At 43.4% G+C, this 18,282-nt stretch overlaps 1 protein-coding gene across 1 annotated transcript; it reads left to right on the top strand.

Moving 5' to 3' along the window:
- Positions 1-16: 16 nt before the first annotated feature.
- On the top strand, positions 17-18,187 carry LOC306930831 (uncharacterized protein; the record flags this gene model as incomplete). The annotated part of the gene is made up of 19 exons (XM_079511927.1): positions 17-175; positions 318-525; positions 837-1,003; positions 1,495-1,625; positions 2,120-2,286; positions 2,992-3,060; positions 4,932-5,104; positions 6,270-6,491; positions 9,574-9,776; positions 10,546-10,699; positions 10,814-10,974; positions 11,169-11,306; positions 11,902-12,154; positions 12,291-12,492; positions 13,161-13,404; positions 13,841-14,007; positions 15,217-15,374; positions 16,136-16,358; positions 17,871-18,187. The coding sequence occupies 19 exons, from the start codon at positions 17-19 to the stop codon at positions 18,008-18,010; spliced, it is 3,339 nt and encodes a 1,112-aa protein (XP_079368053.1). The 3' UTR covers positions 18,011-18,187.
- Positions 18,188-18,282: the final 95 nt, after the last annotated feature.

Here is an 18,282-nt window from a genome sequence, read left to right as displayed (position 1 = left end):
ACTCGAGGCTCAAAACATGGACAACTGTGACTTGGAAAGGCTCTCCTTCTCTGGATGGAAGCTGCAGCCAGCATTCAGAGAAGATGTGACAAACTACAAAGTGACTGTGGCAAGCCATGTCAACAAAGTCACAATGGACCTGAGGACCAGCGACTGTGGGGCTTCATACAGAATTGTAGGTAGAAAGCTTTATTTTTATTTTTATTAATTAAGTAAATTAACTTTTACCAGCAAATCCTTTAATCGTGTAAATCAATTTCTTTTTTTCCCCCTTTTCTTTTCTTTTCTTTTCTTTTCTTTTCTTTTCTTTTCTCCAGCTCTTTGGTGATGGTTCCAAGACACTTAGACTGAATGATGGGGTGAACAGAGCAGAAATAGAGGTGGTTGCTGAAGATGGCACCACAAAGAAATATCGTGTAGAGCTAACCAAGCTGTCCAGCACAGCTGCAGAGCTCAGTGAGCTGACCATCGATGGAAATGTGCCACTGTACCCTGAATTTGACACTTGCATCTATGAATACAACAGTAAGTATAAAGAAAAGTCTTTCATGTAACCAAAGTATACCTACACTGACTAATTCCTGAAGAAAACAACAAGCAATCCTAGAAAGAAACAATCCTCAAATATGCCTACCTTTTATTTAGCCTACTATTGACTGAATTGTAAAAACTACATTACATCATTTTCTAAGATACTGTAATATGCATTCTCAAATAAGGATTGTTTTTATTATTGTTTTTTTTTTTACCTCACACAGCAAAATAAGTGTTAACTTATATATCTTTTAACTCAGATTGTACATCATTACAGGTCCAATTTTCATATTTTCCTGTAGGCACTGTTCCTTTCTATTGTAACTCAGTTACTATGCTGCCCAAGCTGCCTGACAAAGACATGAAAGTGTTTGTGAATGAGGACGACAGCACCAAGCCAGTCCCGTTGAATGTGGGAGACACTGTGGTAGTGATCAGAGTCTCCTCAGCAGATGGCACCTATATACAGGTTGGATAATACATATGACATGCACATACATACGGTATGCTATGTATGTTGATAGAAATGCAGTGAAGATAGTATTCATGATCATGCGTTGCTGTCTCAGATTATCCACAAAGTAGCCTATGTTATATTTCAAAACTTATAGAAGCGTGCATGGTCTGGTCTCGCGTTTCCTGTAATCCATGCCTAATTTTAGAAGACTCTCGAATGACAGCCAGGACAAAGTGTATAGACAAAGTGTATAGTTGTGAATTAGTGGTAACCTATATTGTGCTACTTGGCATAATTTGAAAGTTGTTAAAGCCTGACCAAAGTGCCTGTTTGGTACTCCTGTTACTTGTAAGTAAAAAAAACATTTAGGTCAACAGACCATCAAGGCTGCAGCAAGGATATCCATGTTCTCAGGTGATACTTTTCCAATGCTACTATACAGCCACACTCCTGTATTTTTCATTAGACAGATATAACTAACACTGCCCTCCACACTCTCTCAGGTGTACACAGTGTTTGTGACTCGAGAGCCCATTCCCATGGCGGTAACCTTCAGTGATGGGAGGGACCAGGTGGCCTTTGAGTGTCCTGTGTCTCTGACTGCCCTGTACAGGCCTATCTCCATCCATCCAAGGTGGGGAGGAGCTTGAGCTAGAACATTGAAACTGAGAAATGGGTGCAGTACTAAGTTCCGACACGTGTTTTGGTCCGACGGTCATTAGACCGACAACCTACCTCTATCCCTAATCTAACCATAACCGCAAGCACGGGAGCAGCGCATGTTCGAACGATTACGTTCGGATCCCCTGAGAAATGTGGACAAACAAAACGAATGTCAGAAGCTATTGTCTCGATTCCAAATGTATTCTGTTTGGTGTGAAGAAGAAGAGTTTTCTAAAGCACTCCCCAAAAATAAAGAGCCCATGTGAAGAAAAAATATTATCAATGCCTAAAGGGAGCATAACAACAACAAAAACAACTTAATCAGCATCACTATTTGGAGCATCTAATTTTAAAAGGGGGAACATGGACAACAGCTGACAAAGCCTTCTATAGTTTGGTCTAACATTTGCCTTTCAGTTGCTGGCCCTATTGGCTCGTTAATTGATTGATCTTGCTAATTTGCAGTTACCCGAAGCACGTCTTCTCAGGCCCTTATATCGAGATGCTGGTACGGAGGTCGAAGGTCGACCCACTCAACGAATGTCCCCTGGGAGACGGCTGGAAAGTCCTTGAGGCGGAGCTCGACAAAAAGATGTCCGCCGGGCTTGTCAAGTGCTTCTTTGCTTACAGAGGCATGCTCTCACTTACATCCCCTCACTTCTGATTATACCTATAGCAGTATCACCTAACCAACCATGTAACTACCATCTACCTGTATGTTGCTGTGGATCATATAACTTAATTAAGGACTTGATTATTTGTTATGAGTTAAAGGCATTGCCTATGAAGTGACCTTTCCTCAGGTGCTTTTACTCCCAGCAGAAGTGACAATGTTAGACCTTTTGTCGTTTAGTCAATTTTCAATTTATGCTAAACACACTGCATTCTGAAACTGAACAAGTGCATTGCACATTATTATTCACAAACATTGATTGTCGCTAGATCCAAACATCTTGTAACACATTGGCCTCATGACCATGGGAGACAGCTGAGATGAGTCCACCTGCTGTAAATGTCACAAGAGCTCTTGTTGTGCCCTGCATTGATTCTTTGCTCCAACATGAATCATAAATTATTTAGCAGGGAACAATTAAAGCAAAAAGAACCCAAATAAACAGCATGAATTATGTCTGTTCCAATATGTAGGAGGGCTGAGCTTTCATTATTAAAGGCACAGCAATGTGATTAAACCAATTCTTCCTGAAGTAGCATGAAAACAAAATGCTTCAATGTTAGGTGTCAACTTTTGGTACATTCATCCTAAATATATCACTGGAGATATCAGCTGCCCAGTAGCGTGTGATCTATTGGGCTTTGATTTTATTTTTTCTTCAAAGGATGTGATCACGTGATGAAGCTGTCTGAGGTGGGATCGCACGCTCTGGACTGTCCCCGCAGGCCCAGGGGTGAGCTGGACATAAAGGTCAGTGTAAATGATTAAACGGCAGGGCAGAGGGGGCCAGAATCACTGCTATCGACCCACACTGTCCTCATCCTTTATACACGTCAGTGCTCACCTTGCAGTGGGACTGCTGCTGATTGAAGTTCCTTCCTCTGTAAATACATGTAAAGTTTCTAAGTGTTTGTGTGTGTGTGTGTGTGTGTGTGTGTGTGTGTGTGTGTGTGTGTGTGTGTGTGTGTGTGTGTGTGTGTTGGCAGCTTTGATACATGCTCTTTGAGTGTGGAAGTAGAGAGAGAGAGAGAGTGTGTGTGTGTGTGTGTGTGTGTGTGTGTGTGTGTGTGTGTGTGTGTGTGTGTGTGTGTGTGTGCAGTGTGTGCGCGCGCGCGCGTCTCTCACTAAGGGCAATATATTTCTTTCAGGATGTGGCTGATACAGATTGGTATAAGCAGCACTTTACAACATCAGCCAGCACCTTGGTGATAGAGACTCTACACACTGTGGAGGTAGAGTATAATACATGTTTTTATTGGATTTTCAGTGCATGAGACCTAATGTAAAATTCCCCAAATAACAGATATATAAGCTAAATGTGTTGATCAGTTTGATTTTGGCAAGTGACATTGTCATACTACAGAGTATACGTAAATTACATATTATTCACTTATGCCCAATAAAATAAAGCAATAAATAAAAAAAAGCAATTTCACAACGCAATGTGTTGTGAGCTTGTAGATTTGTGAAAGTGGTTAACCGGTAGCCTTTGTCTGCATAGGTGCGTAACTGGGAGAGGAGACTGCAAAAGGCAGTAAGGCAAGGAATTGTGGATGATCTCTGCACACTGGCTCAGGACCAGTTGAAACTCTACAGACAACGCCTTCCCAAGCCAGGCATGTACAGTTTCACTTCCTACGCCTTGAGCACACGCTGGGAAATGGACACCACGCCACCAGACAAACACTAGGAGCTTAGCTGGGTAGTTTGTGGATCGTACCAGACACTTTGGCACCAGATTTTTTGGCAGATTACCAGCCACCATTTGTAGATGCTATTGTATTATAATGGCTGTCAGTACTAGGCACTATGGCAAATGGATAAAACTAAACCTCCTACTAAAAACATCCTACTCAGCAATTTACCGCGCTCGACCATTGAAAAATGCATGAAGAAAAATACTAATTACTAATTAGTACTAATTAGTGTTATAAATTGTTTTTCCCTGACACGCAAGGTACTCAAATTACAGCTTGTCTCCACTTGTGGTTTGCTAATTGTCATGACTCTGAGAAGAGACATCAGAGACTGATCTCACAGACTGAGCTCAGAGTATTGAATGGGAGTCACTGGAACCGCAAGGAAGAGAAAAGTAGCACATTAAAGAAACAGGACAGGAGAGAACTGAGTAAGTAGTCAGAAGTAAAGTAAAGAAGTAGAGAAAGATAGAGACAGTGATAGTGATAGAGTGCGGAAACAAGGGAGTGACAGAGAGAGGAAGACAACCGGGGAGTCGGGGACAGAGAAGCAGAGAGAGAGACAGAGAGTTCATCCTTACCTCCTGAAATACATACCAGGTATTGCTCTTGTACTGTATCAAGCTACTGCACCTGGAAGCGGTTGAATGAACAGTTGTGCTCTCTCTGACCTCCCTCTGATGTCTTTGTCTATACAAAACACAAAAGATGCTGTTCAGGTATCACAAAGCAAGGAAGCACTGTCTGGACGTACCAAATACGCTTCTCACCAGATTCTTTATTTAGAATGTATTGGGTGGTGTGCATGATGAGGATTGAAAGTGGTGTAGTAAATATACAGTAAAGTTCAATTCAGTTCAATGTCAAACAAAAGTTACATGTATGTCAACACACATGTTCACCCCAGGGGACCTGTTGAATTACGAGGATGGCGAGAATCCTCTTGAGATCCTGGAGCAGGCTGCAGTGTACTTTGCCTCGGCCATCAGGCTCAAATCCAGGGAGGCCAGACTCCACTTCCTGCTGGGCCTGACTCTGGAGGAGCACCACTACGCCATGGGGATGTACGGACTCAAGAAGGTAGACCCGGGTCATTGCAAATCGTTGCTGTCCATATTTAATGCTGCCCTACTTGATCATACTACAGCATCCCACAAAAGTATCAGACCTGCAAGTTTGAAAAAGCACAGAGTTTCGAGCTTGCAGTTCTTGCAAACTTCAAGCACACTCGAAAAAGGACTTATTTAAAAATGTCAGGTGGAAGCCTTGTATGTTGACATTTTTTACTTTTCGAGAAATGGAAAGAATACTCTAATGGATCAAAGGTATTATTTATTAATGCTATTATATAGTCACAGCTGTTCATACGTTTCATTGTTTAAATATTTTTAAAACCCAGACATTAAGCACTTTCACTTGAAAATACAAAAAATAACAGATCTACAAGTTGATAAAGCATCACACGACACGATGCGTTATTATATAATTTCGAGATAAAAGATTCCTGCCCGACAGTGAGAACAAGTGATCGCTGCCTGTGTGACACAACCTCTACCTCATCTTCATCTTTCTACACCAGTGGTTTTCAACCAGTGGTCCTTGAGGGTCCCCAGTTAACCCATTTAGAGTTAAAAACATTCACTTTGAAAGAATATATATTCAAAGATTTGCGCCACATTTTTACGATTTTTCAAAAATAGCAGACCTACAAGCTCGTAGCGCGCCACTCGGTGGCGCGCTACGAGCTTGTAGATCTGCTATTTTTCAATAGCTAAATTATAACCTGCCCAAAATGGGTTAAATGATAGAGAGTTGGTAACCAAATTAACCCTTATAGATCTTTAACTCTTTAACTCTATTGTTAAACATCTACATTACTTAAGTTAATTTACAAGAAGTCTACACAATTAGAGAATGTAGAATAATAATGTTATTTTGATCGTTTGCCTGTTATCTCTCCTATGGTACCACATCAATACAGCATGGAAATGTGGACATATTCTTTAGTTTTGGGGTCTGCAAGGCTAAATCTTATCAAATGGTGGTCCGTGGCTCAAATGCAGAATAAATAATGGGCCTTGATATGAAAAGGGTTTTTTTTATATATGGGGACTATAGGTTGGCGGAGGGTGTGTAGAGCCCAGGATCACATTAGATAATTGACACAGGGGTGAAAAATGGGTTACAAAATTGTGGGATAAAAATTATATAAAAAAAAAACAAACACAGTTTTATGCTCATACAGGCTGAATGGGAGGATGAGGAGCACGGTGAGGCCAAGGTGGCGGCGTGTCAGGAAGAGATCCTGGCTGTGTGTACGCTCCATGGCTTTCGCGGCACGCCCACCCTGGAGAACCAGCTGCAGGCCCTGGACAAAGAGTACCGTCAGCTCAAGGACGACGGCCAGTCCACCAAGGCTGACCAAGTCCAGACGCTGTACCTCTGGCTCTCCAAGAAGGCCGGCAAGGTTAGGAGGAACTCAAATCAAATAGAACAGAGCTGTAATACAGTTGAGTTAAAAAATAAACTGTCTCCCAATGCTGCAGATGAAGAAATGTAGGTCAGAATTGTTCGTGCAAATGAACACTTTGTAGAACAAATGACCAAAATGGAGCGTGAGTGTTGCCAAAGGTGTTTGATTGATTGATTGAAATATTTATTAACAGTTTGCAGAATTACAGTACATTTCAAGCACAAACTCAATACAAAGACTGTTAACTGTGAGTGGACGACCCAATTAAGCATTACACTTGTTTACAAGAGGGTCCACCATGTTCAATTCATCAAAACATTTAGAGAGGTACAAATAGACACTTCTATATAGTCAAAGAACAGAACAGGGGGGCCAGTTTCTAATTGCAGCCGTCCGTAAGTGACCTTTGAGAGCGGTTTTGAAGGAGTCAAGGGATTCGCATGTCTTAATGACTGTTGGTAGGGCGTTCCACATTTTGGTGGCATAGGAGCGAAAATAATTTTGTCCCTTGTTTGTGCCGAATCTGGGTTGTACATGGTTCGTTGCACCAAGTAGGAGCCTGACCAGTTTGTTTTGGGAAGTCTGGAGCCTAGTTTTAAGGGCCTTTGAGGTGCTGTGGTACCAGGAGGTGCATGCATAGTCAAAGAAGCCTTGTACGAGGGCTCCTGTTAAGGTCTTCAAGGTGTTTTTATTGACCAGTGAGGAGATCCTGTAAAGGAATCTTGTTCTTTGGTTGACTTTTTTGATCACGTTGGTGGCCATTTTATCACCGGAAAGATTAGCCTCCAGGATGGAACCTAGGTAGGTAATTTCATCTTTACGTGTGATAACATTGTCACCCACTCTAACCAAGAAGCCATTTGCCTTGCTGAGATTACTATTAGATCCAAAGAGAATGGATTCAGTTTTTCCCAGGTGTAAAGATAGTTTGTTATCAGCGAGCCAGGTGCAGATTCTACCGAGTTCAGAGCTGAGGGCATTTTCAACCTGCAGTTTGTTCCTGTCCGAGACCAGCAGTGCCGAGTCATCTGCGAACAGGAACAAGTTGCAGTCACAAGCTGAAGTCATGTCGTTTACATATATTAGGAACAGTAGAGGCCCTAGTATGCTTCCTTGTGGAACGCCACAGCTCACTGGGAGGGGGGGGACAGTGTTCCGTTCACTTCCACCATCTGTTCTCTCCCCTCCAGGTAGGATTGCATCCAGCTCACTGATGTGCTATCAAAACCAATTGCTTTTAGCTTGTTAACCAGTATGGAGTGGTTCACGGTGTCAAAAGCCTTTTGGAGGTCCAGCATGACCATGCCGCAGTATTTGCCAGCATCCACCTCTTGTTTGATGTGGTCGCTCAAATAGAGAAGGCATGTGTCAGTGGAGTGGGATGTTCTGAAGCCAGATTGGAACTCGTACATTAATTTATTAGTGGCAAGATACTTTTCAACCTGTTCATAATTGTTAACCAGCGTTGTTGCTATGTTTGTAAAGAAGATGTTCAAGTAGTTGGCCACATCAAGCTTGTCAGTGATGAGAGTGTCGTTCGCTTTGATGTTTATGTTTGAAAACCTGGTTTTCAGTTTCTGACCGCAGCCTAGTTGGTTGTTGAGTAGCTTCCAGAGCTCTCGAGGATTGTTTTTGTTTTCCTCAGCTTTATTATTAATAAAGTTTCTTTTGGCGGATTTGGTCATGGCAGTGACAATATTTCTTAGCTTGTTTCGTTGGGTTTTTAGGTTGTCCAGCAGCTGAGCTTGGAGATCACTGTCGAAGCGCTTGGTAAGCTTTGACTTGCATTTTAGAAATTCAGAGCATTTTTTGTCTCTGGCTTTCATTGCAGTCAGTATGTCCGAATTCATCCATGGCTCCGAGCGGGTTTTGACCCTGATGGTTCTCAAAGGAGCCATGTTGTTCAGTACTGATGTAAATTTGGTTTTGAAGCCAAGCCAAGCTTCTTCGACAAGTGTGCTTTCGGCAAGTGTCGAATCAAACAGTAGCAACGTTTTCTCCATTCTCGCCCTGAGAGCAGATCTGTTGAGATAGTGAATAGTGAGTGGCAGAATTCATGAGCGGCACGGACAAGATAAGCAGCCTGAGTGATGTCTGCGAAATGTGAGAGAGATGGAGGGAGAGCGCTCTTCCTTTCTCCCTCCCTCCATCTCTCTCACATTTCGCGTCTCGTTTTTCTTCACTCTTACCTTTCTTACCTCTGGTCTTTTTTCTCTTTTGGGTTCCCTTTTGTATTTCTCTCTCTCTCTCTCGCTCTCTCGCTCTCTCGCTCTCTCTCTCTCTCTCTCTCTCTCTCATCAATGTCTTGCACATCAAAATAAAGATAGGAGGCTTCATGATCACTGTTTCAGTCACTGTCCCTGACTTTCAGTGAAGACCTGAGGCCGATTCTACAAATCAAATGCCAAACCAGTAGTTCTCACACTTTCAAGAGTTTTCAAAAATGTTCAAAAATAGCAGATGTACAAGTTCGCAGCGCGGCAGAAAGTGACACGCTGTGAGCTTGTATATCTGCCATCTTTAACACTCCCATCGCCCAGGACAAAGTTCTTTGTCCTTTCTATTAGTAACGCCCGACGCTCAGGACGAAGTATTGTCCTAAAGACGAAGTTTATTGATACGAGAACAGATCGCATGGCTGTATAGCCCAGGCGCGCCTGCTGGGCTCTCCTCGGTGACGCGCAAGAGTGAGGCGTCATCAAAAAACTCCCTCCCTTGTTTAGCTGATGAAAACGAAAATCTTAAAACGTTCATAAATCGCGATCTAAATCATCCCGTCTTTTTCTGAAAAGACAGGATGAGTTAGACAGCGCTCCGCGGTCCAGTCGCTAGTCTCGATAGATTTATTCTTGTCTCCCGTTGTTGTCGATCGACTCTATAGTGCTGTGGCTATTGTTAGCTGCTACACAACATCATGAACTTCCGGCCGGTCCGTCCGGAAAAGGCGTCCGTGTTTATAAATCGACTGGGCGCATGAATGTAATGGATTAAATAGTTCCGGGCAATTCATTAATAGCCACCACAAAAATGTAAAGTTCATATTCGACTAAACCCCTACCCTGCGTCGTCCATGCAGGATGGCAGTGCAGCCGTGAAGGATACAGAGAACTGTGTCCAGCATGCTCTGATGAAGTACCTGGACGCCTGGACTCTGAGTCCAGACAACTGGGAGTACAACCTCCACGTGGGCAGACTGCTGCTTCTGCAGGGCCAGAGCAAGGAGGCTCTGCAGCACCTTCAGACGGGCCTGGCTCTGAGACCCGTGCACCCCGGACTCAGGTCAGGCTGCTGGCTGCACACACACACACACACACACACACACACCTGTGTGAAGTGAGAGGCGCACTTATCATCATACATCATCACATTCCGGCCAATCACAATTTGCGTCCTCACCTTCGTCTTCAATGTTTGCGTTTACGTAATGTTTCTGTTTACACAAACACTCAAAACTGGCCATTCATTGTCAATGGCATTCAATGTTAGTGTTAGGACAATGTTTGTGTTTACACAAACCCTCAAAGCTGGACATTGGCCCCTCAAAAAAGAAAAGAAAAACACAAGACAGAATCAATAATTTGTTGATTTGATTTGTTGTATACTTTGTATAGGTTTCTTGAGGTATGTCATGGATGTATTATTTGACATGTACTACTGTATGTAGCATTGAAATGTCATTTTGTTTCTGCCTCTTGGCCAGTTCACACTTGTAAAAGAGACTCCGTCTCAATGTGTTTTTACTGGTTAAATAAAGTTTAAATAAAAACAATAAGCCAGCAACCAACAATTGTTTCAGCATTAGCAATAAAAATATAGTCATGTATAGTACCGCTATATTCCCAAATGCAGTTAGACTTTACACATTCTCATATATTTGCACCATTCACAGAACCATCTGTGTCTCTCGTACATGTTTTCTTTTTTTTAAATAAATAAAAATAATGTCATATTTACTTGCAAACCTGTCACCTAGCTCCCCTGTGGGCCATGCATCATGTGTCCTGTCAGGTTCTACACACTGTGTGCCATGCATCATGTGTCCTGTCAGGTTCTACTGTGTGCCATGCATCATGTGTCCTGTCAGGTTCTACACACTGTGTGCCATGCATCATGTGTCCTGTCAGGTTCTACACACTGTGCCATGCATCATGTGTCCTGTCAGGTTCTACACACTGTGTGCCATGCATCATGTGTCCTGTCAGGTTCTACTGTGTGCCATGCATCATGTGTCCTGTCAGGTTCTACACACTGTGCCATGCATCATGTGTCCTGTCAGGTTCTACACACTGTGTGCCATGCATCATGTGTCCTGTCAGGTTCTACACACTGTGCCATGCATCATGTGTCCTGTCAGGTTCTACACAGGCCTGGCTTTGCTGCAGCAGGAGGCCAGAGCCTCTGACGCCACAGAGAAGCAGGCCGCTCTGTTCCTACAACAGGGACTGGAACACCTCCTCAGCAAGCACTGCAGACCAAGGTCTGTGTGTGTGTGTGTGTGTGTGTGTGTGTGTGTGTGTGTGTGTGTGTGTGTGTGTGTGTGTGTGTGTGTGTGTGTGTGTGTGTGTGTGTGCGTGTGCGTGTGTGCGCGCGCGCGCGCACACACACATCTGGCATACATGTTTCATTGCATTGTATGTCAGCCTTTTTTCCCAATAATGTGTTTCCTTGCAGTGACATGGAGTGGGACCCGTCTGACCCCATTTCCAGCCTCAACAGCCAGTTCCTGCGCGGCGTCCTCAGCCTGGGAGAACTCCAGCAGCGGAAAGTGCTGAAAGTGAAGTCCATGACGGCCGAGCAGGTCTATCACACGTACGTTACGCGTTGGGAGACATTTGAGAGAGCCAATTTCATACTGTCGGGCAGAAACCAAAATGTAAATTTTTCAAGAAAAACAAAACAAAACATCCAGCTCAAGTGGATTTAGGAGGTTTTGGTCAAAGCGCTTTTAATACTTTACATTGGTTCAATATTTGTTTTGTAAATGTAAAAGGTGTTCAATAGCGCTGATTTACGAAAACAAAATCAAACCCCTGAATAATGGAGTTAGCTGGTTTCTGCCGGACAGCGACGATGATACTGGCTGTGGACTGGCATTTTGTGTTAGAAGATGTGTCAAGACTTCTACACCTCATAATTATGAATAGTCTTGTGGAAAATAGTGTATACATAACAAATGTAGAGCCATACTTCAGCCAGCTTCCCAGCTGCTCTCAGCAATAAACGAACAGATAAAGACACTCTGGATAACTTCACTTAAGACACAGGAGCAGACGGATCACCATTTAAATATTTTATCAGCAAACACGGTGGAGGCAAGAGAAAGAGAAGTGCATTCCATTTCACCTTCAGGGCTTTGAGCATGCCCCAGATCTGCTACAGCTCTATGACCTTTTCTTGTCTTCAGTGTTGCGGTGTTGACTGCCCAGGCTGTGAGCCAGTGTGTGTGTCGCGGCGAGGTGACCCGGCAGCTGGAATGGGTCCTGTTAGAGGCTCACTTTGCCCTGCTGCAGAGGCTGATTCATCATCGGATGCCAAGCCAGGACAGCGCCGGTACCGACAGGCAGGTCTACGTGGCCAAGAGAAGCCAGGCTCTCATGGCTCTCACCCGGCTCACCTCTATCGCCCCCTGTCAGGAGCTGCTGGACATGCAGGAGAAGGTATGGCCATGGAAAGTAGCACGGTGGAAATTCATGCATTTTTAAATGGGGTTTGGAGAAACAGTGTTTTGGGGATGAAATGAATAACATGTTAAACGTTTAACAACTGCATGCTGTACCCACGCTACTCTTGCAGGTGTGCCAGGTGGCGGTGGCGACCGTGCCCAGAGACGCACATGCACTGTGTGTCCTGGGCCTGGCTCAGCTGGATCAGTGTGACAACGAGCCTGATTCCATCAGGTCAAAGATCGCCTTGGCCAACGCTTGCCTGAGCTTCCGGGCCAGCATCGAGCTGGAGGGCCAGTCTCAGAGCGGAGAACCCCCTGCCCAGCTGCACGGTGAGGAAATGCAACGTTGGTTGCACTCACTGGTGCACTGATGAAATGTAACACAAAGAGGCTGAGAGGAGAGCAGTGTATGCAACAGAATAGAGCTACCTGAAGCCCAGAAGCCTACAGTTGGAGGCCATCGATATTGTCCTTTTCTTTTTGCTGAGGTTTGCGTGATCTGCGCAAAAGGACAGTTAACCCATTTTGGGCGGGAACCCCTTTTGGTGTTTTAAACATTGTTATAATTTAGCTATTGAAAAATAGCAGATCTACAAGCTCATAGCGCGCCACCGAGTGGCTCGCTACGAGCTTGTAGGTCTGCTATTTTTGAAAAATCGTGAAAATATTTATTTCAGAAAACTGGAGGATTTAGAAGGATTTTTTAAAATTTTGAGGTCAGGCCTAAATGGGTCAAATGATAAGGGACAATATCGGTGGCACCCAACTGTATATATCGCCCATGATCAAAGGGGGATTCCCCTTTGAATGAGTGGTAGATGCGTGGAGACCAGCGTTCAAATCCAGGTGGTTACATAATAGTAGACACTAGACAGGGGTGTCGTTCCTGTACAGCAGTCAATGCTCACTCTAATATCAATTATTTTTGCGCATTTGCGTGGCTGCTGTCCTGCAACACATTAACCGCATTAATATCCGCCTCCTTGCTCTCCTCTCAGAGCAGAAATGGTGGCAGGAGAGGCTGGACGTGGACAGGAGGAAAGCTGCCAAGCAGACACCCAGCCAGCTGGCGGGAGGGAAGGGGCCTTCCGACACCGCCGCGGCCGGCAGGGGAAGTGGGCGTGGCAAGGGAGGCCCCGGTCGATGGGTGGCGGTCGCAGCCAAAGCTCCCACCACCTCCTCCACCTCCACTATGAAGGGAGGCAAGGCTGCTCCGCCTGCTGCCAAGCCCCCCGCCGCCAGGTGAGTCACCGGACAGTTTGTTTGAGGCTGGGTCAGGCTTATTTATTTGGCACATTGTTTCTGTTTGTGCATCTTTTTTTTTTCTTTTTTCACAAAATTGATTTTAGCTGAGGGTGTTGTTTTTGTAGAGCAAATACATACGATATTTATAGATTTCTACATGCTGTTTTAGCTGGAAACTACGGTTTCATACCGGGGACACTTTTTGTGAAACACAATAGTACAGTAGATTAAAGGACTGTGTTATTATTAGGCTATTATTATTTATTTTGCACTTTTGTATACACTATCTTATATTGAAAATGTCTATTTAAAAACAATCTGTAATCATCTATGTGATATGATGTTACTGCTTTATTATAATTATTTTAAGTGCTTTTGCTCCCATTATTATTTCTTAAATTAATTTCAGATGTATTCTTTTCTTCGCCGGTAGGGGGCGTGGTGGAGCGGCAGTAAAAGCAAACGGGGCTGCCAAACCTGGAGCAGCAGTAAAAGCAAACGGGGCTGCCAAACCTCCCAGCAAGCCCGGCTCCAAAACCAAGCTCTCCCGGAGCAAGTCCAGACCTGACTGCGATTCCAGCTCTGCAGAGAGGACAGAAGGTACAGTAGGGCTGCAGTGTGCTGGCATGCACACTCTGATACACTCAAAGCAGCAGAGCCTTCAGCCATGTATGCAGATGTATAGATTGCATGGTGATCTCTATCCACACAGGTCCCTTCCCGACACAGTTACACACAAGACATATGCACAGCACACGTTATTAGAAATAGAGTTACCGTGAACTCACAGACAGTTGCTGGCCTCTGATCTAGCAGCTGTTCATTCAAGATCATTTTAGGATTCAAACCAGCGACCGCTTACAGTTACACACTTGCATTTCTAACCTTTAGGGCACAGGAGGTAACATAACTGATGATGTAACATTTCTTGCACCCTCTATGACCTGACTTCTTCATACAGGAGATATTAGTGCTGTGCTTTTTGTACTTTTTCTGTTCTGTATGTGGAGTTAACATTACTCTAACCAGGTGTGGTTATAATATTCCCTTCCCTGTGTATTTTTGGTTTCTTCCTGAAAGCTGAAAGCCTTTGAGTCAAAACGTCATGATATCATACCCTCCCCTAACCCCTCCCCTTTAACATACAGCTGTGTTCAGGTGAACCTGAAAACCAGGTATACTTAAAGGGGAATTCCACTCATTTTCAACATTTTACTATGTCATTAATATACCTTAGAGAGGTATATTAAAAAAGTCCCCCCATTCTGGTAAAGAATGATAAAAAAGAATGATACAAAATCATTAACATGGTGAATCACATCTTGATGATGTCATCAAGATGTGATTCACCATGTCAGACCTCCAGTTCTAGGAAACACAGAATGGGGGGACTTTTTTATTATTTCCACACAACAGCTCTAAGGTATATTAATGTAGTAGTAAAATGTTGAAAATGAGTGGAATGCCCCTTTAATGAACTGGTGGGTGTGGCCACATCATTTTAACACTTTCTGTACACTTTTTAAAAAACAATCTTCCTAGTATAATCATAATACCTGATGATCATGTTTTAGGGGGGGGGGGGGATCACAGCACTCCATTTTGGTTCAATAAGGGTATACAGTAGGTATTGATATTCTTATACTTCAAGCTCCCTCAACCGTGTGGATAACAATACAAATGCATTTGAGTCAAGTAAAACTGTATTTGTATAAAACATTGAGAGGGCACTTGGAAATCGCACATCAATTACACAAAAAAGCATTGTATAATGTGTACGTGTACTGAATCCCAGTGCTGCGGTTTCAGAGCCTGCCACGGTGAACAGAGAACACAGCTTACCCAATGCTGTGAACCGCAGGTCTCATATGGCCCGGCTGGGTCTGGCACGGGCACTCTCCCGCTCGGCACGTACCTTGGACAAGGCCAAGAAGCTCTACTGTGAAGTCATCGGCATGGCACCACGGGTTTGTGGCCAACTTCAATGTTTAACTTTTTTTAATTTGGGGGTTTTATGCTTTTATTGATATGACAGTAGACTGACAGGAAATGGGGAAAGAGATGGGAAGTGATGCGTAGCATATGTAATGTATATGTGCTATAAGACACACGTGATGGTAAAATATAAAGGTTAGATATAAGCAACCATAATAATAATATAGTATAAGGAATAATTATTCTGCAAGTGAAACCAATATGGTTATGTTTTTTTTATTTGCATATTAACCACTTACACCATACTTTGCTGACCGGTGTCCTAAAGAGGGTCTATACTGGGTTCTGTCATTTTTTTCCCCCTCCACACCAAAATGTCTTCACCGAAAATAGGTCATCTACAAGCTCACAACTACAAGCTGCAAGCTCACAATGCGTCACGTTGCTCGTAGATCTGCTATGTTCACCTAATTGTTGCCTATTTTTTGCTGAATGAGAATCATGTTCACATATTATGACAAGCCCAGAATAGGGACGATATGGTAGTAACATTTAAAAGCATTCAATATTCATGGCACATACTGTATATTCTGCTATCATCAGAAGAGCTCTAAAATAATTTACCTCCTTCAACCTATTATTCCGACCAATAGTCCCAACACATTATGATAGTGTGAGGTTAGAGTTAGGGTTAGGTTTAGTTTTAATGGCACTTCGGAGCAATGTGTGGCACAGAATATTTTGATTAATTGGTTAATCAATAAATCAGCTGCACTCACTCATCCATAATCAGGTCCATGATTCGTACATTGAGTTGGCTCAGCTCCTGGAACCCTCGGACGCTCTGGCTGCTGTGGGGGTTTATTGCAAGTACCCCCTGAAGCCTGCTGCTGACCAGAGCATGGACGACGCTTTCATCACCGGAGAGATCGTCCGTCTCCTGGTGAAGTTGGAGATGTTCGAGCACCATCAGCTGGGACCGTGTCTCATCGCCCATGCCAAAGTCATGGGTGTGGGTGAGTGGAGGCAGTTTGGCTGTAATGGTTACTTTCAACAGTGGAGGGGAGGGGAGGGGGGGGGGGGGTAATTTATTGTTATCACTGGTGGGGATACAGTATGTTTTATCCCTGCTTCTGGTCAGACTGAATTAAATACATTTGCATTTGGAAAATGTAGACATATTGATATTTAACCCATTTTGGGGCGGGAACCCCTTTTGGTGTTAGCATTATGTTATGCTTTAGCCATTGAAAAATAGCAGATCTACAAGCTCATAGCGCGCCACCGAGTGGCGCGCTATGAACTTGTAGGTCTGCTATTTTTGAAAAATCGAAGAACGACAGACATAGAAACATAGCTTTTTCAGAAAACTGTCAGGATGTAGAAGACATTTTTAGAATCTGATCTCAGGTCAAAATGGGTTAATTGATCCCTGCTATTACAAGTATCAGATTCAACATGCAGTGTTTAAAAACATTGTGTGACATAAAACAGAGCACATACTGTACGTTCAATGTGATGTCAGCTGGATAAAAAAAGGAAATGAAGGAAAAAAAGAAAAACAGAGCTCAATGTAGAGGGTCCAGTAATTTCAAGATTAAGTCATACCTCAAGCCAGAGGCTTGCCTGTTTTTCTTCATGCCAAGCATTTCATTCCATGGCATCATTTGGAGAATGTAGCATGTGCTGAAAGAAATATGGTATATATGTCATAAAAACATATTCAGCCATCTACAATCCTTTGTTATAGAAGGGTTTAGACAGAGGGACCAATGTCACTGTAGTGCTTTTGAAATACTACTAGGGCGATGTATGCTGAGAACGATGACTGTTGAAAACACATGCCCCTCGCATACCTGTTGTCAGACTATCCGTTGTCAAGAGTACTGTGTCCATTGTTGCGACGGTAGCTCGCATTTACTATGAAAACCTGCATTTACGTGTCATGTCACACCTCCATATATGGTCACTCACACCTGTTCTGACATTCCTTATGTTGATCTGACCTCATCAAACCCTGTACATTCAAGACACGCTCCATATATGGCCAGTACAGAATTCATTACATATGTTGATCCGACCCGCCATGCCAAAGCGCCAGCGATTTCCGACAGTCTCAGTCACCCAGGCGGTGCGTGCACGCGACCTCAGGGCGTCTTACTGGTCATAGTACTGGAGGCCGGTCTATGTCAGTAGACTCAGTACTACTGACGTCACATTGGTGACATCAAGGATCTCCATACATGGGCATAAAAGAGATACAGATACAGAGATTTGGGGGTTTTCGGCTCTGGACAACCATTGGTCCGAAGGGCACAACACGCGCAACACACGCCAAGATTGAAGTCGATCAGTCAGATGGCGCTCGTGTGATGTTCAAGTCACGCATTTATAATTATTGATACATTGCCCTCAGTAACATTTGTTTAAATCTCTCAATTTTTAGTTTTAATTCAAATGCTTTACCTGCTCAACCTGCTCTGACCACCGTCAGATTAACTAATTGTCCACTGTCTGCTTTTTCCTAGTCTGCATAGAGAAATACATCGACATCTTGGATGCAAAATTCATGACCAGACTTTTGAAGACCGTGTACGCCGGGCTCCATGACAAATCAGAGGATGATAAAGATCTCCAGGACTTCTTCAAGTTCAAAGGCTGGAATTGATCTGGGGGTCCTGGAACAAATGGGCATATTTATCTTTTTGAACAGATAATAAGCTACTCACATCTTAACACTAGCTGAAACAAGATTTACTGAGTGATAATGAGAAAGGCATGACTTTTAATCAAGAATAAATCAGGTATTATGCTCTATATCCTTGATTGTAGGCTTAAACCAGTAAATTATGTCAAATCTTTAATTTCACTGTGATGTTGGCTATTGCTAGCGGTCCAGTACCCTGACTTTATCAGAAACTATTTATATGGGCTGCAACA

Source organism: Electrona antarctica, assembly GCF_951216825.1.
Source record: "Electrona antarctica genome assembly, chromosome: 10".
Lineage (NCBI taxonomy): Eukaryota > Metazoa > Chordata > Actinopteri > Myctophiformes > Myctophidae > Electrona > Electrona antarctica.
This window is presented reverse-complemented; position numbering and strand designations above follow the sequence as displayed.